A 27,476-nucleotide genomic window follows, 5' to 3' on the forward strand; every position below is an offset into this window, starting at 1 on the left:
AAAACTTATGACTAAGATAAAAATTTCACAACCCTGTAAGTTTTCATTTAATACAGATGTTCACTTTTTAAAAAAATATTATTTACAATATTGTCAAAAGTAAAATAAGAGTTTTTGTGATATTTTACAGCGTAGATACTTTTTGAAGAAAAGGAAAATATTGTCTTTAGTCGTAAGATTTTCTGTGAAAAGGGCCGCTGTTCATTAAAATGATCAGTATTCAAATTTCAGTTTGACAACTGACAGTGATAATATAATGCTTCTTTGTGACATTATGGCATGAAAACAGAAAGAAAAAAACTTGAAACACAGTAAGCATTTCCTTTATTTCATCAATAACAGTTAACATTTTGGAAATGATTTATCACATGTCATGAAAGAGGATGAGATACCTAGATACTGTTGAAAAAAAAAAAATTACTATCAGCTCTACAATGATGCTGTATAAAATAATCTGTTTTGTGGTCTTTGACCAAAATGCATAATACAAAGCAGAAACCGAGATCACATACCTCCAACCAACAGATTCAGAATGGCTAAAAGCAGAGTCAATTGCATACATAATCAACAATACACAAAATAAAAGAAAATAAAAGATCTTTTAAATTAAAAATATTGAAATTAATACCAAACCTCTTCCTTCAACACATACATGGATGATTTGAAAGAAAAATGTTTTTCACACGTCAAGGCATTGTTCAAATTCTCCGCATTAAGGCACCTCATGTTCCCATACAGCAGTTTCCTACAGAAAAGCCTAAATGTGCGTAGATACGCTCAGGTATTGAATATGGACACATGTACATAACATATACGCAATATCAGAGTAAAGCAAATTTGGCAGTTTGGATTTCAAAGATGTATAATATAAATGCTTTATTTTGGTTGATATAGCAATAATTTATGATCGAAGCAAATCTTCCATGGGAAAATATACTTGCAAATAGCAAAAGAAAAGCACATGTAAAAAGAAACAAACACAGAAGAGAAATCTAAAACAAAATCAACCATCCCATGATACATTTAAAGGATAAAACTAAAAGCTTATCAAAAGGAAGGTCTGTTGTTTTCATTCTCTCATATGAATACTCCATGGTTAGTTTTCTCTTCATTTCTTCACTCAAATGAAAACATGATCACAATCGTACATCACGATTAACATTTATCACATACATGTAAATGCCATGAATTAAGCAAGTTAAAATTAAGTTGAAAATTCCAAAGTTTCTCCTTCTTCCTTTTTAAAAAACCTGCAAGTTTCCAGATTTGTCTTGTATGGATTAAATGTAATGAAAGACACGTTAGAAGACTTGGATATTTTCTCCTTCAGTGACAAAGTCAATTGTCAATATTAAAAAAAAAACATGGCACAGTCCAAAAGACTAGAATTACAAACACCCGGAAGACCACAAAACAGTTGACACAAACATGTTCTCTGGAATTTTTGTAACTCTTTCTTAGCCCTGAGTAGTCTATACTATTCGTCCATATTAACACTGCAGGGTCGTCTGAACTCTTGACCTCTCTCGTGGATCCATTTATTTGACACCCATTTCTGGCCCACCAGGACTGGACAAGCCGCATGTCTTGTGTCAAATATTCCGTCACCACTGCGATATAAATTGTACCAAAATGCTGCAGCTCCCTACAAATACAATTTGTCAATTGATTTTTTCATCCCTTTAAACTAACAAAAAAATACATGTGTACCAGGTAATACAAAAGAATTTTCTGTGTGTTGAAACTTTTTGGTTTTCAATAAGAACAAATTATCATTTAAAAAAGTTTTAATAACTTCTCATCACAGATGCGAAAGGTCTTTATTCTAGATACATGTATCACTTAAAACACGGCAATCAATTAAAAATCAATTAATGGGATTTACCTTGATGGGAAATAACTTAACACCAATGTGGGTAAACACAGTTGCACCTCCGGCGTCCACATTCGTCATCTGCTCAGAGGGAAAAAATATCAGTATAAGATACTCTCGTGATGAGGCTTCTATATTAATGAACTATAGTCTCAATTTAATAATTGCATAGCCTCTCTAAGAAACCTTGACCCTATTTCTGATCAAAATTAATTTTCAACTTAAAAAAATAATTTACATGTAATCTATTTTCTTTATGTTCAAAGTTCAGATTTAACCATTGAACAACATTCAGTATATTTTAAAACGTTTCAAGTTTTTCAAGATTTATTGCATGTATGATTTATTTATAGAACTTACAGAACAACAGAACACTGTGTGTTAAGAAAAATGAATACAGCAAGGCATCTGTATTTACAATAAAAATGCATTGTTGAAAGCTACAATACAGCATTATGATGGATACAGAAATGTTATTGTGAATAATTATCAATACAAAATATAACAAACACGAGAAAAATATTTGATTCGAAACTCAAAAATTGCTTTAACTTTTTAAAAATTAAATATGCACCATAAAAATATTACTTAAATATTTATTTAAATGTGCACCACATATTCACCACAAATAAATCTACTGTTCAGTATTGAACTACATGTACCAATAGTATTAAATAGTGCAAAATATGATATAAAATAATGGAAAGTGCATGCTAAAAAAATAATAAACTGACATATCTACTAAATAATTTTTATATTTAGCAAATATTTCTTTATCATATTATCTTTTCCAAAAACAAACATAATGGACCCTCACAAAAAATTCATCAGTATTTGTCTAGCATCTGTGCAATGCAGGTCTTTACTTTCACGTACAGGTAACTATAGAGAAGTTAGGTATATTGAATTCTTTTGTCTTTCTTTATTTAGGTATCTATCATGAAAAAACTTATTCTTTATCATAGTCTAAATGTGTGTGCTGGTACTGTGTTAAATCACATAGTTTAGACAGAGTGGTACTGAGATTCTAATACAAGTACTAGCTGGGCCAGTAAGTTAACTTTAATAATTTTCATGGCTTGCTACTTACATGTTTGATGTAATATTTACAGAAATTTAATGCACATTTCAATGTACATGTATATGTTAGCTTCCATAATTTACATGTACTGCTACTAACAAATTTGACATGTACTTACATAAGTAAGCCATGTGGCTATTCTGTTACCAGATCCAAGGTCACGAAAAGCTTCTGTTTCTTCTCTCTGAACACAAACATTATCAAAACATACAAATAACCCACAATAAACTCATCATACGTTAGACCATGCCAACAAAAGGGGTACCAGGATTCAATTCGAAGCTTGGGATCAAACCCGGCCTGCACTAGTCTCCCTACGCTGCCTTACCTAGCGGTGCCACATGCATTTGTTTCCACTTAAACCTGCAAGCCGAAGGTCTTGAATGCATTTTTTTTACACTCGCTCATATGTTATAAAAGGAACCAAGATTTTTATATACTGGTAACACATAAATGCTTGCGAGTATAGAAGTTGTTTTTGACACTAGCAACAAGACAAGATTAAAAGATTAACAATTATGAAAAGTGCTCCCAAAAGGGGAGAAGATAATCTCAGTTCCTTTTAAAGATGTGTTAGTAACAAAAGCGACATAAAAGACCTGACTGACTGCATTAACTTACATAGGTAAGAAAAGTTGCAATTCGGTTGCCACTTTTAATTTCAAATGCCGACGGTTCTCTTCTCTGAAATGGGATTTGAAAGAGCACTAAACAATTCTACTGCCATGCGGAATTTATCCAATAGCTTTCTTACTTTTGCTTAAATTTGCTGCTCAAATTTAATGAGAATTCATGACATATCTGTAAAGAGCAACATCTAACTGTAGGAATCTTTGGGAGTAATATTACCTTGGTAATCTATATTACCGGTAGTCAAAACGTTTTGTTAATTTGGGGTGGGATATGAGCTGCAACTCACCCAAACAAACTCTTTGTATTTCATATGAGGAAGAATACTGATTAAAATAATAATGCATTGCCTATCCCAGGGAAAAGTACATACATGTATCAATTCATTTATGGTACATAATTTACGTGTACACTTTAACACTTATTGATAGGACAAAAATCGTAAACTGTGGAATCATTATTGTTTGTTGAGGACCAATGTTCATGGCTTTCTTGGGTAACCCTTGCCCACAAATTTACATCCCCACGAACGTACCGGTATAAGCAAGCATATGTTTCATATTTATTTACAAAATAGAACTTGTTACCAACGAAATTACTTCCCCACAAACCAAGAAAATTTTGGCTACCCTCGAACATTGACCCCCATGAATAAAAATGATTAGGTCATTCCACAGTAATCTTTCCATTACTGATTCATGCATCTTTCTACAAAACTCTTTGATTAAGCACTGGGAAATAAATTCAAAAGAACTGATCTTTAATAATACAGAACCCAGCTGCAGAAATGTACAGGTAGCTTTACTGGAAGACCTAGCTTAACAAACTGGAGAGCTTTCATTCTGCTTGTACAAAAACCTTGCAAGTTATTTTGCCCTTTTTTAAAACTTTTTTCTTTAACTTCATTTCACAAAAAAATCTTCAGACATATGATGTTAAAGAATAGTCAAATGAAAGGCAAACTCTTTTGCACAATAAATTGCCACAGATCTGCAGCTAAGTCTGTTATTAGCGGTATACTGGTGTGTAACTTACCCTTGCAAAGTCAAAATGGGGTTCATATTGACCTCCAAGTCCATAATTAGCAATCTGAAAGAAATTTCACAATCACTGTCAAAGAAAGATGAAATTCTCATCAAAACATGAGCTTGGTACATGTACACGTATATCTGTACTAGTAATCTAGTATCTATGCACATAAATACTTACAAAAACATGAAAAGGCATATTACAATAATGAATCAAACTATTAATGCACAGCATGTGTACATGTAATGCACATGTAACGACACAAAAACACACCTGTAATTCCTCCGCTGTTGCCATGGAGAGGCCTGTGATGTCAGATATCCTGTTATTGACATTATGTATCACGGGGTCGTCCCCATCTTTCAACCAAGCACTGAAAACCAAACAGGAAATATGAGATCAAACTATCTCTAATTTGTGTTGATCTATATCAAATATACAGGTAGTATGTTTTAACCAGTAAGGATATTAAAAACACAAAGCAGAACAGCCAGCTGTAGAAAGTAATACCATTAACAAGGCCGGTTGGTCGACAAATTCCCCATCATATCTGCCTTTAACTTTAATTTATACTGTTTTTGGCCATGAACAATTATTTTCTAAGAAAAACTCCAAATACTGTAATTATTCATGATCATGGTTTTAATTTCACTATGTTTGCGATCTATCATTCTTCCATGAAATTAAACTTCACCTGAATACTATCACTAAGTTTTCAAAAACATTTCAATGCTTATACTTTGATCATCACACATTTCTTGCAACATAAAATTAATTTTCAAACCATCACAACTAGTACTTTAATATGAAATTGTAAAATCTTAACACCATGGAATTAGAATTGTGTTTTAAAATTTAAACATTTTTCAATATCTTTAAACAGAGCTTTTAGGAGTTACATATAGCCTAAGAAATGGCAACGACGACCCTGCCCCTCTAAATACTTTAAAGCAATATGAGCTGTATTATCTAGAATTTTATTTTGCTGCTAAAACCTGCTGGTATGATAAGTCTGCATATAGCTCAAATTCTTATGATAAATAGGACTTGAAAAAACATTATTTTTTGTCTGAAGAAAGATTTCTCTTCTAAGGAATATATGGCAGATCAATTTTTGTACAGGATGGCAAGAATTCAATTTTGCTCCAATTAAGGCTTCTCAATGGCTTTCCCCACAAAAATATGGCAAACAGACATTTAAAAGCCATGATATTTTTTGTCATTTTAGTAGAAAATAACATTTTCGTAAAAAAAAAATTCAACATGAAAATTACAGTTCATATTGCTTTAAAAGTTAGAGATTTTTGGTAAAAAGTATTTATAGGATTGTTACGTTTTTTACTTTCTCAATAACAGCACATGTACATTATATTTACCAATAAGTATAGACTGTTCACTGTAATCACAGGCATTCATGTAATTCACATTAAACATGTACTGAGAACATAATTTATTTTTCTCCTCTTTGAAAAATGAAGCATAAACATTGAAGCTTTTGAGTATACATAAAAAACAGGGGTAAAAAAATTACAACATTTTTTTTTTTGTCAGTGTGTGAGTGAAAGTTTGCATGCATATGACAATGTTCTGAATGATTCAGTTTATTACTTTAATTATATGTTTATAATTGGTTTGTTTGGGTTGAAAAAATAATTATGAAGGAAAAAAACAACACATTGATTATATTTTCAATCAACCAATTTAGTTAGAAATATACTGTCAGTAAAATTATCATATTCAGTTCAGGCCATAGAAAACTATTTATATAACTATACATGTTTTTCTGTGATGTAAAATATCAAGCTATATTTACATTTTCCAGTGTCTTTGCCTGTGACAACACTACATATCGATTTTGTACTATATAAACCATAACTTCAAATGGCGTATAATTGAGGCTCCAGCAGGGTTTGCTAATTCATATTTAAATATTTAATCCTAAAATGGCTTAAAATTATATAAATATGAGCAATAAGGAATCATTCTTTGAATATTATGAGGTGATAATTTCAGTTGTGGCATTATTAAATCTATCATAAAGCCCTTAGGGCTTTATTGGATTTGATCACACCCCGACCAAAATTATCACCTCATAATACTCAAAGAATGACTCCTTATTCCTTAAATATTGGACAGATGGACAAACAAAAATGTACCTTTTGCTGACCCTGTACTCTGCTGTCTCTAGTTTACCAGTTCTAGGATTATGGACTGTTGCTCTGCTTAACTACAAAAACACGCACCAAAGATAAAATATTATAGATAATTATAATAAACTGGATTCAGTAAAAGTAGGTACAGGTATAAATATACATTAATTATACAAGTATATAAATTACTGTACATAATTTCACTGAGATGGAAGCTGTAATAAATCTGGGATAAACCATTTTTTTCAGTCAGCTCTAACTACCCAATGACAAGATCAAGAAACAAAATGTCAATATTTGAATTCATAATACTCTCAGTTTATTTTATTGCCTGTATGTTAGATTCAAACCATACTCTGCATTTCCAGTATCTATAAGGTCAAATTGCTAGTGGCAGGCCGTTTTTTTGGTCAAAAGAACATAGAAAAATATCTGTTGCTAATTTGTCTGTCAGTGAACAGTGGTGTCTTACTAGAGGTGTGGCGATCCGTTTGATGGTATCTATCTCCTTGTCTGACACCACGTCGTGGTAGATGACGATCCATGGATTGAGATATACCTCCTCCTCTTTCGCTGGCTTCAGTAGCAGACGTGGATTATTGTTGTGAACGTACCGACACTTCAGCTTGTGTTTCAGCTTATAATCCTGAAAGAAACCATTGTTTGAAAGATTAGCTAATAACACTTCTGATGCTCAATGACCTTTAACAGTACAGTGTTCATTCTACATTTTAAGGCAATGTTGTTTTTTTGTTTCAATGGACTATTTATTCACAAGTGCTCAATTAAGGAAAGATATTTCCTCAAAAATTTGCTTTCACACTCAAAAATTTAAGTTTTTTATGATAAGTTTTTTGTACTTTTCCTAAATGGTCAAATTACTTAATTATAAAAATGGTCTTACAGAGCCAAATAGCATAAAGAATTAAAGATAACAGTTTGAAAGAAGACAAAATTACATGTGTATCTTCTCCTCTACACAGGCTCTCATATGTTTGGAATTCGTCTGATTTACGGTATTCGTCTAGAGGTCGCTCTGTGTATTTATTTGGTTCCTCGGTATTGTCCTCCTCCCCACCATCTTCACCGCGTCTATACTGCTTCCTTCGCTGTTCCTCTAACAACTTTTCATAGTATTTGCGATTATTCTGAGCCCGTGTGTGGTGAGGCACTGAAATACAAATAAAACAGTTTTTGAGTTTTCTCTTTTTCTGAAATGTATCGGAATATTTTGAAATAACTGGCTTTAAAAAATGCTGTGATCAAGGTATGAAACTTATCTATACTTACATAATGCCAAAAGTTCATTGGTCAGTACAAGGGCTCTCTCTACATTACCTTGCTAAAAAAAAAGAAAGTGAAAATAGAAACTACAACTGAAAATTGTTGCAACTTGCAACTACGGCATTCTTTAACAATTCAAAAATGTTGAGAAGAAACCCCTTATTAAAATATCATTTGATTATGAAGTTTACCAAGAGAATCATGTACCAAATAAGGTATACAATCATACTAGTACATGTATAAACATATGCACATCAAGTACTTAAAGAGAGAGAGAGAGAGAGAGAGAGAGAGAGAGAGAGAGAGAGAGAGAGAGAGAGTATAAAGGTCTCTTGAATTTTTGGAATGAAATGCCTTTTGTGCATGATGACCACCATACCATCAAAGCAGCATAAGACAAGTAGTCAAGAACCAGTTCCCTAGGTATTGTTTTGTTTTTCTCTTCTCCCTCCTTTTCTAGGGAGGCCTGCATCCACATAGCGGTGTGGTAAAAGTCTTCCCTCAGATAGGCCAGTCGTCCAATCTCAAAGCAGTCATTGGCTGCAAGGAGGAGTAACCAATGGCCAGTCAACTCACACCGAGTTTTTTTTTAGTGTTACTTCTCATGCTTTGGTTATCAGACGCTGACTTCATGCATGACTTGTTTGGCGAATGATACTATGTACTTCCATGCTTGGTTGATCGGATGCTGTTAATCCTCTTTCAGTTCATGATGCATTATTTTTTTTTTAGGTTGCTACATGTATACTATTAGTTTGATAGGACAATGACTAGCAGATTTTTTATATTATTACATCAGCAGTGAATCATGTTCAACATCCATGCAAGTGTTTCTATTTCATGAGATTCTGTATTCTGTACATACGTGTATTAAATAAAAATGCTCTTTTCTCTCTTTACTAGCCTGCACCTATTATTTGTGGGATATTCTTTCGGTATTTTGCAAAGGAAGACTACTCAATATTTAGAGAGAGAGAGAGAGAGAGATCTGCAGTGATAAGAGATTCTGTGCTTGTCATAGATACTGTAAGCTGGTTACTTTTGATGGGAGATTCTACAGTATTTGCTTTGTTGATGGAGATTCTGTCCTTTGTGGCATCAGATTCTGTGCTTACCTTTTATAACGGGTACTGTAGTCTGTACTTAATTTTTAAAGGCAGTGTGTCTACACTGTAAAGAGAGTCCGTACTATGTAGAGAGAACACTGACTACTGCATAACACTTAATTACTTTGTAGACGCAGAGTCAGTACTATGTAGAGTGATATTCTGTACCCTGTCCCAGTACATTTGTAACGTACTTACTTTATAGATGCAGAGTCAGTACCGATACCTTGTAGAGGGATATTCTTGTACCCTGTCCCAGTACATTTGTACTTACTTTGTAGACACTGAGTCAGTACCAATACCTAGTAGCGGGATATTCTGTACCCCATCCCGGTACTTACTTTGTAGAGAGAGAAGGCTAAATAATCCAGAATGTCCATTCTCTGAACCGTGCGGTTTTTCTCTAGAGCCACCAAGTTCATAGCTTTCTCCATCCACAGTGTAGTGTGATAATAATCGTCATTGTTATAGGTCATCTTTCCAATTTCAAAGCAATCAGAGGCTGAAATGACATCAGTCACATGCTGCATGCAGAGATCACACTGATTATATCATTATTACGTACTCAACAAAACTAGTTAGTGATCACTACAGAGATCTAACATTGATTATATGATTCAGTGACTGTGCCGCTATAGTTACAACTGTTTGAGCCTTGAGCGGGATACAAATAAAAGTTGTGTCAGCTAGTCTATATGCTGTACACTGACTGTATGATATATATGCGGTAGTCATACCAAATGATTTTTGCTGATTCGCATTCTAAGATATATATTTGTCAATAAAAAAAACAAATGGAAAAATCATTTCAAAAATTTTTGGAAGACATTTTGTTCTTCAATTTTGGTAACCTATCTCTGATAATTTAGGATGATACAAACATCTTTAGTTCTATATGGAGAATTTTACACTTAAAAAATTCCCTACTGATCCTTTTCCTCATTGGTTCTTTATTTATACATTTTTGTTAGTGTTTGTTTTTTGTTTTTTAAATCAGCCTATGTAAATGCATCCCTTTACAGAGAAAGAATGAGAGCAAGCAAGAGAATGCTACACACGGTGTATGTTACTTGATCTGAAACGCACTCATTCAACACTGAGACTCATTGATGAAAACTTCAGATTATTGGCTAAGTTATTTAAACATGCAAACAAATTAAACTTCCAATTCATTAAACTGACGTACAGCAAAGCCTTCAGACCTTTAAAAGACAATTTACCATGCAGAACATTTTTAGGGTTGAATTCTACATCAATACTATTGAAAAGTAGAAAACTTAAGTAATATACCGTTATATGGACACGCAAAAAAAAATATCCTAAAGAGTTCTTGATCATCAAATGAGGTCTATTACATTTTAAAATATCCATTGATGTTAAATAAAACAAGTAAAGCAGTTTTACTATTGGTGGTCACAGGATGTTAATCATAAGCGTACCTGACATCTGTTTGGCCATCATTGACCTGATGCGACCCTGGGCCAGCTGATTAGTGTCCAGCTGGTAGGTGTCCTGTAACCGTAGCAACGCTGTCACCGCCCCCCTCAGGTCGTCGTAGTTTGGGAGGTATCCCTTCAGTTCCTCGATCTTTTTATGGACTGCTATTGAAGAAATAGAAATTCAGAGGCTCTCAAAAGTGTAAAACAATATTGTACAATAGCAGACAATACATGTACTGTATTAGCTACTAAGATGATGTAAGAACTAAGTACCCATACATACAAATGTACCGACATAGTTATAAACAATGATATCATTTATAATATTAATTCATTGATTTCAAGGTAATTTTTGTTGCTGAAAATTGATCTCAGCATGAACAAAGGCATATCATAGTTACAAATCATTTATAATTAATTCGTATATCCTTAATGTAGCTAAACTATGTAATCCAAACCCCATTAACTAACATTTTTCTCAAAACATGAAAATCAACACAAAAATTAATGAAAATGCATATGTTGTTGTAATATGACATAATTTTACATGTAAAGGTACTGGCGTTCTAATGTTCCTCAATGTTTGTATAAACCATCTTTTTATTATGATTACCACTTTCTGGGTCGCTCTGGAAGTTGGGGGCCACTTCTTTGTCCCAGTCCAGGGTGAAGCGCTTCATGTAGAGGTAGGCGTTGATAGGATTGGCCAGGAGGTTCTTGTCGCCGGCTAAGGCTGCCTCACTGTGATCCGCAAAGTCACTGGCAATTCTGTAGAATAAAATCACCCAATTATGTTAACATTACATGTGTAACATTTGTCTATCATCATTAAACAGTTATACATGAATATTTCAAGTACTGTACAGTATTACATCTCCACATGAGGCACAAATAAAATGAACTGAAATTATGATCATATCTAATGGTCTACCCCTTTAATATTAATTAATCAACCCATACTGGTATCCCCTACATTCAAATTTCTCCACAACAGTGTTGATGTTTTGCTGTTTTAATGTTATATACTGTAGTTTTCAAAGCTCTGCTAAAGCTGATGGAGAGAAGTTTGTAAGACCCCCCCCCTGGCACATTAAAGAGCAAAGCATAGAGAAGAGAATCACCTGGAGCAGAAAAATACTCTAAATGTACATATACAGTTAAGTTTATAACCTTTAGACTTCTAACTAAAAAGCACTTACAAACAAAAATTCATTTACTGGTATTGATTTCTATCATATATATTTCATACATTAAAATTAAAAGTCAGATAGAGAGAGAGAGAGAAACCATTGATTCGATCTACATTTACTTCTGAACCACATTATTTAGATGCATAAAAGTGATATAAATAACTGATATTCTTAATCTATGTCCCATCAATTACAAATGATGCATGTTTTAAGTCTTAATGTTTATCAAATTCTTGTATTATGCGATTCAAAAATTTTCAAATTCATTATTATAATACTATCAGAAATTTAAATCTTTATTGTGCCTGTACCAGTAACGGAAATAAAAATAGCTTGAATTTCTACAAATTTTCTTTATCAAAATGTGCACCAAAAAATGAACAGCATTATAGTTTGTTGTTGCTTCATATGTAAGCATACAAAGCATGTACCTGTAAATGTTTTCTACATCCCAGATCAAATGCAGTGTCTGTGACAAATGTTACTGAACGTAGAATACCAAGTGTCATATGTTATTGCATATTAATATCAACTCTGCATACGACTCTGTTATGATTTGTTTCCTTTCAATCAATTAAATTCTTCAAAAAGTTTAGAATGCTTTGATTTTGGGGTTTGGGTTTGTGGGGTCTTTGATTTTTTTTATTGTAGTGGGGGGGGGGGGGGGTATCCAGCATTATAAGGACAATGAAGGACAATGCAAAATTTACCATGCTTAAAAAAAGGTACGGTTGTCTACATAACTTGTACCTACATGTATAATGAATCATATTTTTCACACAGTACCAACAAGATGTACTTGTTGTTTGACTACCGGTAACTATTTAGCAATGTACCTATTAAAAAGTATTTAGAATTAACTTGTATATTTTCAAAGGGTCCTTATTTAACTCTTTTCCCCCTGATGCCACCATATGACGCATTTGTCATTTCCCTACAAGGTTTTCTTAGCTTCCCCCTGAAGCTTTTTTCACTGTTTGAGTGGTATTGTTTTACTATAGTTATTTACAAGAATTATTGTCTGACCATGCCATATGATATACCATTGTGATCGGGAAAGATTGAACTTTAACATTATAACTTTAGAGTACACAAATAAATTAACAGAAATTAATTAGGTGAGTTTATTCAGGTAATTTTACCTGTACGTTAAAAAAAATTACTGTAAACATGAAAATTAATGAATGAAATTTTAACATATGATCAAATATTGTTCAAAAATATTTTTTCATGTTTTGAATAATTTGTTTCTTGTTTTATCTTGCGAATTGAGACCAATACACAACAATCAGATTTAATCAAAAGTGTAGAAATTCATCCCTAGAGTAATATTCTATCAAACTATCATGGTTCATGTATCACTGCAATCAGAATTTTTCTAAGTTTTGCATTTATAATTTTTTTTTATATAAATTATATCAGATACCTGTAGTAAAGGTACAGAAATTCAGGTAAAAATACCTGTACACTTTTGTATCTATTGTCTGCACAGTTACATGTATAAAGCAATATTTATTTCAAAATAGTTATTGTAATTCAGTCAAAACATTATACTATTCAAAGGGGGATTTCAAAACATTTAGATCAGACCCAGGTATGAACTAATAATTTACCGACTTCGACAAGTTTCGTTTTTTGGCACCCCCCCCCCCCCCCTCGCCCATATACAGCATTGTATATTAGTTTCTATTGGGTTTTATTTCTTAAATAATTTTATGGAACAGTATAACTACAAAATACTGGGAAAGATCCACAGTTAATGTGTTGAATTTATAAGTTAGATTATGCCCAGGCTGACGCAATGCACATGTGCCGATGTTCGGAGGCCGCCATTGTTGTTGTCATGCAGGTGTCATGAATTAGCCCTAATTCACCGCTAATCAACCAAATTCCTGTCATAAACTTCAAAGGAAGTGGATTGGTCATGTTTATTTCCACTTGGGAGTAATTTTAAACACACAGAATCATCTAGAATATCTAAACCAATCTCTGTCATGATCGTCCGATGCCGCCATTTTTTTAAACTTCACAGGTGTGTGTATCACGTGATATCTGTCAAACCATTGCATAACCTGATTGTGTATATTCGTCTGTGTAAGGTAGACACCATTAGGTGTTATTTGCCATTCAATTTTGCTTCAGACAAGTAAAATAAACAAAGAAAATTGGGGTTCTATACGGACGCGTCATAAGTCGTCATTAGGGAAATGACCAATGCGTCATATCGTGGCATTAGGGGGTAAAGGGTAAAATGCTTCAGGGGGAATAGAGTTAATATCCAATTTAGAACTTTTTTCTCTCTATTCTTCTCTATTCTTAATTGTAAATCTTTCAACACTTGGTCATCTTTCAATATGTCAGAATAGCGTTTCTATAAAGATCTGTGTTTCAGAAATATACCTTTAGTTATTTTAATCAAGTTTATTTCTTGAAAAGTTCATGGTTAAAACAAGTTTGCTTTCATTCAATAGAAATTACAATAAAATTAACGAACTAAAAATCCACTATCTGGTAAATCACTTGACTTAATTTCTTAATTTTTCTATTTTCATGGTTGAAGTATATAGCTCATAAAAGAGTTAAAGAATTACAAAAAATAGATTTCTATGTTTGTACATTGACAGCTGAATATAATTTTAGCTTTTCACTCCAGTTCTGTTTTTGACAACTTTATATTTTTGTTTCAGACAGTCTACACTTTCGGTACCTACTGGAGACCCCCAAAAGAATGATTGACTTTTAGCATCTTTTTAAGGAAAACTTCTAAATCCATACAAATGACAAATAGATTTGTCACTAGTTATCATAAATAATTTCCTCTCAGCTTCCAAAACTGAAAAGAGACATTCAATTATAAAAGAGTGACGGATGATGATAGATATGGTGTGAACACTGGTGGATTAGATACAGAGGAAATTGATTTCAACATATTAATATCCTGTCGACTCAATTTGTCCATAATTGTAAAATAAGAGAAGAAAAAAACATGAAAGAAGGAGGCTCAAATTATTACTTCAGTCTTCTGATCTTTGAAAATTTTTAAATTGTTCCACATCATTCAACTCGGTCTAAAAACTTAAGAGTAAATATAGGTCTTTTTCAAAATGCATGTTTGATAAAATTTAATTTCAAACCTTTGCATACAGTAAAGGAAAAAAGTGACCTCAAACTAAATCATTCATTCAGTAAGCAAAAGGTCAGCATTCATTTTATATGCATGAGTAAGACTGTTGGGTTTCCAACAATTTCCAAAGAAGAAATTAACAAATAGTGATAGTTCGTTTCAGCCTGACACTGTTATAACAATCTCTCAAATCTCTAGGACCTGCTAAATAAACCTAAAGTATTGTTGTTAATACAATCATATTCCCTTCTTATCTATTATATTATGCAACGAATATTCAATCCCTTACTGATCTAGAAATCTAACTGCCACATAGAGTTTAATATTGCAGTATCGACTAAATAAATAATGCACTGGTAACTGAATGTATTTTGGTGGCCAAATAAGTATAATAGACATAGAATATTATTTCCCACATGTATTCCTATCTGTCTATATAAAATCTGAATTTGGTCAATTTGACGTATGATTAAACATAATCTCAACAATCATTCTATGTTTCAGAAGTCAGATACAGTTACTCAATATGTAATGTTACATTTATATTTGTATTCTAAAAATTCTATATGAAATGTTTTGTTATGATGTTTTACGAGAGAGAGAGAGAGAGAGAGAGAGAGAGAGAGAGAGAGAGAGCGTTTATGTTTAAAAAAAAAAAACAAGTTTTATTTTAATGTTACGTTCCGAATTTTCTAGAAACAGTAGGCTTCTGCAGTAGAATCATCTGCAACACAAGATTAAAAAGTTTCTGTGCAGTGTTGATACCATCAAAGTGTTGGTACTCACTTTTTCAGTTTGTCAAGTCGTTTCTCTTCTTCGTGAATATAGTCTTGGATGGCCACGGCGATGTCCCTTTCAGCATACAAAGCGGTCTCTAAATGTGCCATGGATGAAAACAATTCGGCACTAGCAAGTGTTGCCACGCAAGCAAACGCCAAACAAGTTACCCAAAGTTTCATGACTTTCTTTCTCTTGAAGACAGAGGAAATTCTTTCCAAACAGCTGATCGCCGTTGACAAACTCCCAGTCAAGTCGCTTTGTGACAATTTTCTCGATCATAAATGGCGAATTTACTTTAAAATGTGTCTTACGTGCACACTGGAGAATCGGAAATGTTGAATGAGATGAAGCATGGGCATATAAACAGAGCCTGCCTTATCAGGTTACATTTTTTACCAACCAGGCGAGTCTATCGCCCGGCGGGGGGAACAGGTTGTTTTTCAAAAGTTCAGCGACCGCATACCGAGAATGTACTGTGGCGCTGCGCAACAATTTTCACTTGAATTCCAAACATATGGTGTGTGGTCATGACTGACTTGACTAAAATCAAATCTTTTCCTTCGAATCTTATTAACAGAAATGCATTTCTAAAGCATTGTAACTAATAACAGCAGAAAATAGAATTTATTTGACCAAAATCGTGAGCCTCGGCATGGTATTACGATTTTGATCAAATTCTATTTTCTGTTTTTATTTACAATGCTTTGAAACGCACTTCTGCCGATCAAACGAAATTTGAGAGTCAGTTGTAGAGTTATAAGCAAGATACAGGGCTCACAATTCTTTGTCATCTAAACAGGGCTCGTTCAACTCATTGTACAGTGTATTAACATGTGTACATATATTGGATTAATGAAAACTACTAGTTTACGTCTAAATTTACTGATTAGAATGTAATGACTCAAAATATGATTATTATCATTATATGGATATAAACTATAATCTAGAACTTGGTGAACTCGGTGTATCTTTTATTGATGCATGTAGGAGCAAAATGACCGGCGCGAACTGTCTCTCTATAAAGTGTGAAACGTCCCGCAATCTTACTAAGCCTGCTGCGCATTTTCATAAAGCGGAACGGGGGAGCAATATTGCAGCAAATACACTATCATAGTGACTATGCACGCTTTGCTTAAAAATGCGACTTTTTATTCAAACGACTTGATTGAATTCACGTTTGTAAAAGAGACACTTTTAGGTATATTAATGTAATAAGGAACAAGAGTAAATATAAAATAAAGCAATTCAAATAATTACAGATTAAAAAAATATTAATGCAACATAGAATTAAGCAAGCCATGAAGAATTAAAAAGGAATCAAAGAAAAATATGATAACCATTGATATAAAAACACCAAAGTGTCAATCATGTGTAAATGCACAGAAGAATAAAGAAGTTAAAGCAAAATGAGAAAAAGAAAGATCTACTTTTGGCGAAGTTATTTTTTTCATAAAGCATGCTTGAGAATCAAATGTGCATATATTAGCACCATAAATTTTAATTAAAAATGCCATTTTCATTGTACTTAGTTATTGATAATGAATAATTTTAGAAAATTCTTTGAATTGTACATGTAGTTTATAAAAACAGTTCTTTATGTGGTAGAGTGTTATTTTTAATTTGTTTTTATTTAAATGATTAAATATCAAATGCAACCAATAATTTCTACAATTCGCGTTTTGAATATCCGCGATGACTTTCCGTAATTAATAAAAGCATACAATAGTTTTGGTTTTTTATTTTACTTATTCATATAAGTCCTGAGGCTAGTTATTGAAATCCTTGATTTTCATTGGTTGAGGGAGATTCCCGCCAAGTTCTTGGTACTGGTCAGTCAGAACTAGAAATATTTTCAGCCAGTTGTGAGGTCAATCTTGGTTCCTGGGTTATTTGACTATATATATTTACATTAATTAATTACGAAAGATTCCAGGACATTGACTGTAAGTTGACTTCTTTTTCATACTAATTCTTTATTTTCCATTAATTAATCTGTTTCTTACTTTTAATGTAATTTAAATGCAATATACTGAGTTTCACTTAGTAGTGATCAAATTAAACTTTGTTTGAATCAAAGTACATGTATATGAAGTTTGTATATCGGTTTTATATGTTTATTAATAGGGCTATTGGCCATTCAGTATTTTCACCCATTAATCGGGCCATACACCTAATCGGAACCCTGATCCATAATCAGGTATACATGTATAGAAATATGTATTATATTTATTATGAATAAGAGCTGTATAACTCTTATGATTCTTTTGCATAATTTACTCAGTATATATTGTCAACTTTTAAAGAAATTAATTCATGTATAATTCTATGAAAATGTCATTGTATTAATATAATATGTTTATTGTTATAATGAATGCTTATACGCTATTGTTGACCTTTTACAGGGTTCATAATGAAATTATAATAAATCCATCGAACCTGAGACGTGGAGTTTTCATTTATACATATATAAAGAAAACGCTACTACAGAAATGGCGCCCACGTTGGGACCCTGCATTCCATTCTAAGACGAAACCTGGAGGCGATTTCCCGAGCGACGCACATTGCCAGTGAATACAATTCATAGATCTACTGGACCATTGCGACTAACGGGACATATACCGTGTGTACGTCTTCAGCGATCCATGAACTAATTACGAACTTCACTATAGTGACTTGTGTGTGAAATACCGGTACTACCTGGCCAGTCTGATAGAGTACGTACGTACGGTAGGATTGTCATTGACGTTACCTTTTTGCACGTGCTTATTATCATTTTTTTACCTCTGTACACGTTCAAACTTTGTTGGTTAAACTGCAGTTGAATTTTTTTTAGTTAGTATAGTATTTTTTTGGCATTATTTGAATTGTGGTTATTTAAAAAAAAAAAAATAGTTGCATTCAATTTTTCACGGTCAAGTCAAAGTTAAGCAAAATGTGCATGCTTATATAGATACTAATATCCTCTTTCTGTTCTTATTAACTTTCTTTACTTGACGAGAATGACATAAAGACTGTAAGAACATTTACTGCAGACGATTCGAACATTACCTGAATATATCAGTGTTAGCAAATTGTCCATTTGTGGTATATTGATTGTCAGGTGCCGGTGTGTTTGTTTTGGTCAGTTCGTCATTGAAAGTCTGTCGATAAGGTGCATAGATAGATGGAGTGTGTTTGATTGATACAAAATCTGCTTGACAAAGGTATTTTGTTATAGAAAATCCCCTTTGATCTTAAAACAGTAGTAGCTGTGCGTAAGTGACCTTTCGTGATCTAGATCAAGCGCGGATCGCGTTTCATCAGCGGCTTGAATTGATTGCGATATTTAGCGATTATAGCTGTTGTGATACAGCCATATGTATTTAGTTTAGAGATCTAGATTACATACTTAGTTGTGGAATATCTCTAGTTTCGTATAGTGCTATAAATAGATTTGAACTTTCAGCCCAGGAGTGTTGTACGGAAATTCGTCACGCTTGATTACACCCGTGTTACTAACCAGAGTTATCTTTTCTTAGTTCAATATACATTTAAGAGTTATCTTTCTTGAAATATCAGTTTTCAGTTTACCTGGTGTATTGTGATTCCAGATTGAATTTAATTCTTTGTGAACAATTTTTTTTTATTTTTCAGCTGCAACTTTATTTGAAATGCATTGATAATTTGTAATCAAACAATTTTTTTTTCAGAGCTTAATTTAAAAGAAGAATTTATTTCAGTTTATGATTATTTATTTTCATATAGCCCTCATCTATTACAGCTGATCTGTGACATTTCACCTGAAACAAATCCAGATAACTAATTGCTATTAATTTTCTTGTCTTGAATTAGCAAGTTAATTAAGGAATTTATTATACTTTAGTTAATTAGCTAAGATTAGAATCATAGGAACAATACTTAGTATTACTTACTGGTTAGTGATATTAATTAGATATGACTGAATCAGCTGATCAAAGTGTACATTTGAAAAAGGGTGATCAAGAGAGTGAACTCTCTCAACAACAAATTCAGCGTATGATTGATTACATATCAGAACATACTGATTACAAAATAATTACAGATGATGAATTTCAGTTACTTAATAGACCAATGGCGCATAGCACACCCACTGCATGGGGTGGAGCTCGGCCTAAGAATACAAACACTGTCAAATTTGAAGAACCACCAACACACACATCACAATCAGATACATGTTCGGGCTTTGTATTCGACTCATCTACTGTCCGTCCCCGTTTCTCTATCTTTTCTGGAGAAGAAAAATGTGAGACATCATTTGATGTGTGGAAGAATGATGTACAGTGTGCTCTTAGAGATGGTGCTTGTTCAGCAAACATTGTTATGCAAGCAATAAGGTCTTCATTAAAAGGAAAAGCTAGGAGTCTTTTGTTGACTTTACCAACAGATGCAACTCCTGAGCAGATAGTGACTAAATTGGATGGTGTATATGGTAACATTTACCCAACAGAGAAGCTGATTCAACAGTTTTATGCTTCAAAACAGGAGGATGGAGAAAGTGTAGTTGATTATGGCATGAGATTAGAGAGCATACTACAGAGATGCATTGAGAGAAAAGCAATCAGTAATGATGCTAAGAATGAGATGCTTAGGACTAAACTATGGTCTGGACTAAGGGATAGCAATCTCCGTAATGCCAGTCGTTACAAGTACGACATAATCAATGACTTTGAGACATTGAGGAGAGAGTTACGCACTATTGAACTGGACTTAGAGCTGTCATCAGTCCCTTCTTCTACATCAACCGACAAGAAGAAATCACAAGTATCCAAGATTGGAAAAGGAGATGATGATTCATCTTTGGAAATGATTCTGCAGAAATTAGAAGCTATGGATAAGAGACTTGGAGATGTAGAGAAGGAAGTTAAACGAACAAACCCAAAAGACCAAATACCTATAAGGTGTGACCAGAACAATACTAGGAACTACAATGGTACTGGAGACCGTGGACAAGCTGGTAGAGGTTATCACCATTATGGTAGAGGTCAAGGTCAATACAGAGGAGGATATAGAGGAGGATACAGAGGCGGTGACACTTATGGCCAGTCCTATCCCAACAGAGGAGGATATGGTGGATACAGAGACAATCGCCGCAGGGATTTAAACCAATAGAAGCCACTAATGAGGGACAAATTGGGGGCTTCAAAATAAAACATTGTCCCATTGAAACAAGTAATGATTTAAAATGTACAAGATCCATTTCAAAACACAATGTGACTCTTGTTGGGTCATCTAATGAATTAGAAGTACATGTACAAGGTGTGTTGACAAGGGCACTCATTGATACTGGCTCGTCAGTGTCGACTTTAAGTCGTAGTTTTTATGATACATATCTTCACGATATTCCACTGCAGCCAGTTGAGTGCTTATTAACACTTGAATGTGCTGATGGTACTGAGTTGCCATATCATGGGGTCATATCATGTGAGTTACAAGTAGATGGCATTGCTGATTCACCGCAAACAATCCAATGTCTGTTTCTCATAGTAAATGATACCAAATACCATGAGTCGGTACCAGTTCTAATTGGCACAAACATTCTTTCAGTACTTTTATCTGAAACAAAAGATAGGTATGGTGTTCAGTTTTTACAAAAAGTCAAAGTACATACACCTTGGTTTATTGCATTTCGCTGCATGACGCTGCGCGAGAGGGGATTGTCTCGGCGTGCATATGTATTGGCTCGTGTGAGATCAGCTGAGGAACGACCTGTCACTATAGCGCCCAACAGTAGTGTGACCATCCAAGGCTACTTGTTTGATAAGCTCCCTTACAGGTATTATCCTGTCTGTGGGATGGTGTCACCTACTGCAAGGTCTCGTATTCCAACTGATCTTGATATAGAGCCCAGCGTGATAACGTATGACACAGCTGAGAATGCCCCAATCCCAGTGCATGTTAGCAACATCACCACAAATACTGTGACAATAAATCCTCGTGCGTTACTTTGTGAGGTACAGCAAGTTAGCATTCAGAACTTTCAGAGAAAGGAACAGTTATCAGAGGCATCTGATGTATTCAGTCAAGTTAATTTACCTCGAGATGAGCTTTCTGAGGATCAACTGCAGAAAGTTCAAGGATTACTCAGCAAGTTTGACTCATTGTTCTCCAAAGGAGACACAGATATCGGATATTGCCCATATGTTGAGCACAGGATTGAGCTCAATGATGAGTCTCCGTTTAAACAACGTTTCCGACGCATTCCACCATCTATGCTAGATGAAGTACGAGAACATCTAGAACAGCAACTATCAGCTGGAATCATTAGAAGGTCTCACTCACCTTTCTCGTCCAACGTCGTACTAGTCCGGAAGAAGGATGGACAGTTAAGGATCTGTATAGACTATCGCCACCTTAACAGCAGAACAAAGAAGGACAACTATGCTCTTCCTCGTATCGATGAGATACTTGACTCACTTGCTGGGAATACTTATTTTTCAGTCCTGGATATGAAGTCAGGGTACTATCAGATCCCTATTGCAGAGGAGCACAAGGAGCGGACTGCCTTTACGGTGGGCCCCCTTGGATTCTTTGAGCATAACCGGATGGCAATGGGATTGGTTAATGCTCCTGCAACATACCAGCGCCTTATGGAGGAATGCTTAGGTGACCTTCACCATCACATTTGCTTCATATACCTGGATGATGCTATTGTGTTTTCTGGAGAGAATTTTGATGAGCACTTGGATAGACTGAAGCTAGTATTTCAACGCCTTATGGATAGTGGCATCAAGTTGTCACCGAAGAAGTGCGCATTATTTAGGAGAAGCGTGAAGTATGTAGGACACGTTGTGTCTGCCAGTGGCATCGAACCAGATGATGAGAAGATCCAGAAGGTCAGAGAGTGGCCCACACCCACTAAAGCAGAGGAAGTAAGGAAGTTTTTGGGATTTGTGGGGTACTACCGCAAGTTCATCAAGGATTTCTCTAAGATCGCCCGACCCCTTACAAATCTGATCCCATCGACAACGAGATCAAAGACAACACACAAGAAGACAACAAAGAAGCCTGATTTTGTGTGGGAAAAGGATCAGGAAGAAGCTTTCTCAACATTGAAAGAGTGCCTAACATCAGCTCCCATTCTAGCCTACCCTAATTTTGACCTACCATTTGAAATCCATACCGATGCAAGTGCATCAGGATTAGGTGCTATTTTATACCAAAAGCAGGAAGGAAAACATCATGTCATAGCCTATGCCAGTAGAGGACTTAGCAAATCAGAGAAAAATTATCCAGCTCACAAACTGGAATTCTTGGCATTGAAGTGGGCTATTACAGAGAAATTTCAGGATTATCTCTACGGCAAGCAATTTACAGTCATTACGGACAACAATCCACTGACTTACGTACTTTCCACTGCAAAGTTAGACGCAACAGGGCATAGATGGATAGCAGCATTGGCAGCTTTCGATTTTGACATTTTGTACAGACCAGGTCGGAATAATTCTGATGCAGATGCCCTCTCTCGATTACCTGCACTAGAGTCAATTGATTATCTGCCAATCTCAACAGATTGTATCAGAACCATATCTAGTATTCATAGGCAACCCCATGAACCGTACATAGAGAGTGTGAGCTTCAACAGTGAAACTCTTCACCCTCTGATGTCCATTCGGTGCCAGGAAATACAAGAGATTGACATTGAGAAGGCGCAACACCAAGATCCAATCATCAGGGATTGGATATACTTTGTTGAACAAGAGAGATTCCCTGAGAAACATGATTTACCTCCAACACAAGAGTCGACAATCTTCAGGAAGAATTTCAAGAGATTTAAGATCATTGACAACAAGCTGTACAGAGAGAGAATGACAGAGTTTGAAACTCATCAACAGCTTGTAATACCACCAGAGCTAGTTTCTGAGGTACTAAGAATGTCGCACGACAATCTTGGTCATCCAGGCAGAGACAAGACAACATCTTTTATTAGAGAGAGATTCTTTTGGCCTGGGATGACTGGTGACATTGAGCAATGGATTAAAGGCTGTAAAAGATGTCTGCTAAGGAAATCACCAACCAACATCAGAGCTCCATTAGTGAACATTCAGACTTCACAACCATTAGAATTAGTTTGTTTGGATTATCTTTCATTAGAATCTTCAAAAGGAGGATATCAGCACATTTTAGTAATAACTGATCACTTCACCAAATATGCCGTTGCTATACCAACCAAGAATCAAACCGCTAAAACAACTGCTGAAGCCTTTTATAACAATTTTGTCATTCACTACGGACTTCCAAAACGTCTTCATTCTGACCAAGGTGCCAATTTTGAATCGAAACTCATTAAGGAACTTTGTGAACTTACAGGCATTGAGCGATCAAGAACTACCCCATACCATCCAATGGGTAATGGTCTCACGGAAAGGTTCAACCGAACATTACTTCAGATGTTAGGGACATTAACAGTTGAACAAAAGCAGAACTGGAAGAAGTATGTTGGTCCTATGGTGCATGCCTACAACTCTTTAAGGCAAGAGACCACTGGTCAAACTCCATACTTACTGATGTATGGGAGACAGCCCTTGTTACCCGTTGACATAGCTTTTGGCTTGAGTGATGGTACAAAGAAGCAGCCAATGAGTAGCTATGTTGCAGACTTAAAGATCAGACTAGAGAAGGCACACGAGATAGCCATGAAAGCAACAAAGGTAGCACAAGAGAGACAAAAGAGATTTTATGACCAGAAAATAAGAGGAAACAACATCAAAGTTGGAGACCGGGTACTAGTTAAGATTGTAGCATTTGATGGGAAACATAAGCTTTCCAACAGATGGGAAGAAGACACTTATGTTGTACTATCACAACCAAACCCGGAAATCCCTGTATTTGTTGTGAAGAAAGAGAATGGTGAAGGGAGACAGCGCACCCTTCACAGGAACCTTCTCCTTCCAATAGAGACCAACTTTGATGATCAGGATAAATCAGACAATAGACCTATACCAGCTCCCAGAAGGAAGAGAAAAGTCCGTGATGTCAACAGACAGCCTGTTGAAATAGAAAGGACTGATGATGCAGATGATGATTCAGATGATGAATCAGAGATTTTCTTTGTTACCACAAAGAAAGTGAAATCAGTGCCTAGGCATACAGCGCAAACATCAGATATCTCTCTTGATCCGAGTGGTGACGACTATGAAGACAAGAGAAGTCAGAGTATGGAAGCCGAGGAGGACGCTTCTCATTCCGTCATGGAGGAAAATGCTTCCACATCTGAAAATAGTGTAAACACATCTACTGATGATGTTACAGAAGGAGCTGATCATGATGAGGTAAGTAAATCTTCAGTAGAAGATACAAATAACAATATCACAGATAATGATATTTCAGGTACCAAGACCAGACCACCATTACCTCTCCCTCGCAGATCCCATAGAACAACAAAGCCTCCCCAGTGGATGCGAGATGGAGAGTTTGCTATAAATATGGTGTGCAGGGCCATGTTAAATGCTGTGTTAGACAAAGAGTAAAGGTGTATCATAATATTTTTAATTCCGTTTGATATTTCAGTTTCTATTACATATTTGCTCCATGTGTAATGACGAGGACGTCATTTTGTGAGGAGGGGGCATATGTGGTAGAGTGTTATTTTTAATTTGTTTTTATTTAAATGATTAAATATCAAATGCAACCAATAATTTCTACAATTCGCGTTTTGAATATCCGCGATGACTTTCCGTAATTAATAAAAGCATACAATATATAGTTTTGGTTTTTTATTTTACTTATTCATATAAGTCCTGAGGCTAGTTATTGAAATCCTTGATTTTCATTGGTTGAGGGAGATTCCCGCCAAGTTCTTGGTACTGGTCAGTCAGAACTAGAAATATTTTCAGCCAGTTGTGAGGTCAATCTTGGTTCCTGGGTTATTTGACTATATATATTTACATTAATTAATTACGAAAGATTCCAGGACATTGACTGTAAGTTGACTTCTTTTTCATACTAATTCTTTATTTTCCATTAATTAATCTGTTTCTTACTTTTAATGTAATTTAAATGCAATATACTGAGTTTCACTTAGTAGTGATCAAATTAAACTTTGTTTGAATCAAAGTACATGTATATGAAGTTTGTATATCGGTTTTATATGTTTATTAATAGGGCTATTGGCCATTCAGTATTTTCACCCATTAATCGGGCCATACACCTAATCGGAACCCTGATCCATAATCAGGTATACATGTATAGAAATATGTATTATATTTATTATGAATAAGAGCTGTATAACTCTTATGATTCTTTTGCATAATTTACTCAGTATATATTGTCAACTTTTAAAGAAATTAATTCATGTATAATTCTATGAAAATGTCATTGTATTAATATAATATGTTTATTGTTATAATGAATGCTTATACGCTATTGTTGACCTTTTACAGGGTTCATAATGAAATTATAATAAATCCATCGAACCTGAGACGTGGAGTTTTCATTTATACATATATAAAGAAAACGCTACTACATTTACAAGACTAAGATTTGATTTATAAAGAAAACATGAATGTGCGTTACAATGTGCACGGATTGTGTAAAAAAAATATGCATTGATATAAATGCATTATTATTATTTAAAGTTATTCATCAATAAGTTATAAAAAGAATTTAGTAATGATATCTTCAAAAGCAATGATTATATTATGATTAACAAATAAAACAATGGCATTGGGGCTATATACCTAACATAAAAATGACGTTGATGAAATCATACGTAACGTCGCAAGGTGAACAACGTCATAAGTAAAAAAAAAAATGACTTGAACACCATTTGAGATCAAAAAATTCATTTTTATATTTTATGTATAAAATGGTTTACTGGTGCATTTTAAATGATTGACCAAAGTATTGAATGTTAAAGTCAAGTTGCAAGCGATATACAGAGGTAAGAATTGGTTGTCATGTAAACAAAGCTCGGGTCTTATAGTTGTTTTCAAAAAATAAAATGTAGAGAATTACCATTTCATGGACAAATGACATGTAAATAACAATTCAAAATAACTCAATGTCCTCATAAATACTATTATCAACAAAAGAAAGTCACATTTGATTGAAACTTACGCCAATACAACACATACGTAAAAATGACAATATTCGAGCTTTGTTTACAACACAATTATTGACTCCGTATCTTGCTGATATTTGACTTTCAATTTCGATATAACATTATAAACTTCTATATTTATCATTATAAACATTGAAAATGGAAAAATAAAATTTATTAACATTATATTAACATTTGCAAATATGTTTCCTTATATGAACCTATAGAATAGTGAAAACGTTCAATTAAGGAATGAATTCAATATTTATTTGTTTTATACGATATAAAATGGTTTGGGGCAGTTTACGCTTTATAAACCCTGGTACGGTTCCTGGCTCTCCGGTGCTCCAGTTGTTCCCATCCTAGCTGGTGTAACATGCTAGACATACTGCCTGGGTCCCTGGACGTGTAGTCCCCGGTGGCAAATCTGGCTGCTTGGTGCTGAACGTTCTCTAGCCGACTGATCAGTTGTTGTTGGTAGGGATCCCACACAACCGATGCATATTCCAGTACTGGACGCACATGAGTTATAAATGCCTGGCTTCGGATGCTCTTCGGGCAATTTCTGAGGTTCCTCCTGAGAAATCCAACTGATCGTGTGGCTTTGGCCGAAGTTGCGTTGATGTGTTCACGCCAAGATAGGTCCTCGCTGATGGTGACTCCGAGGTATTTACCACTTGGGACTACTTCCAGGGTGTGGCAATGTAGATAGTATGCATCCTTGATGGGATGGC

General features: G+C 34.5%; 1 protein-coding gene across 4 annotated transcripts; it reads right to left on the reverse strand.

Moving 5' to 3' along the window:
- Positions 1-307: 307 nt before the first annotated feature.
- On the reverse strand, positions 308-16,110 carry LOC128166619 (prolyl 4-hydroxylase subunit alpha-1-like). Of its 4 annotated transcripts, XM_052831907.1 has the most exons (15): positions 15,693-16,110; positions 11,206-11,360; positions 10,593-10,754; positions 9,495-9,655; positions 9,087-9,162; positions 8,427-8,587; positions 8,054-8,105; positions 7,723-7,934; positions 7,236-7,409; positions 6,770-6,840; positions 4,887-4,986; positions 4,620-4,673; positions 3,073-3,138; positions 1,886-1,954; positions 308-1,645 (listed from the first exon to the last, which is right to left on the reverse strand). In XM_052831907.1, exons 1-15 carry the CDS (start codon positions 15,863-15,865, stop codon positions 1,478-1,480), a joined length of 1,854 nt encoding a protein of 617 aa, XP_052687867.1. In that variant the 5' UTR covers positions 15,866-16,110; the 3' UTR covers positions 308-1,477. The 4 variants fall into 4 exon arrangements, with proteins under 4 accessions (XP_052687867.1, XP_052687864.1, XP_052687865.1 ...); XM_052831904.1 differs by lacking the exons at positions 9,087-9,162; positions 9,495-9,655 and having other exon boundaries at positions 15,693-16,108; XM_052831905.1 differs by lacking the exons at positions 3,073-3,138; positions 8,427-8,587; positions 9,087-9,162 and adding an exon at positions 3,576-3,638 and having other exon boundaries at positions 15,693-16,108.
- Between the last annotated feature and the right edge of the window lie 11,366 nt (positions 16,111-27,476).

This window comes from Crassostrea angulata, chromosome 10 (genome assembly GCF_025612915.1).
Source record: "Crassostrea angulata isolate pt1a10 chromosome 10, ASM2561291v2, whole genome shotgun sequence".
Taxonomy (NCBI): domain Eukaryota; kingdom Metazoa; phylum Mollusca; class Bivalvia; order Ostreida; family Ostreidae; genus Magallana; species Magallana angulata.

Excerpts from the sequence above, each read along its gene's own strand:
- LOC128166619 (XM_052831907.1), bottom strand. The coding sequence starts at position 15,865 with ATGAAACTTTGGGTAACTTGTTTGGCGTTTGCTTGCGTGGCAACACTT. Across the intron at positions 4,674-4,886 it reads CAACAGCGGAGGAATTACAG|ATTGCTAATTATGGACTTGG; the intron begins GTGTGTTTTTGT and ends AATTTCTTTCAG. Across the intron at positions 1,955-3,072 it reads TAGCCACATGGCTTACTTAT|ATGACGAATGTGGACGCCGG; the intron begins GTAAGTACATGT and ends CCCTCTGAGCAG.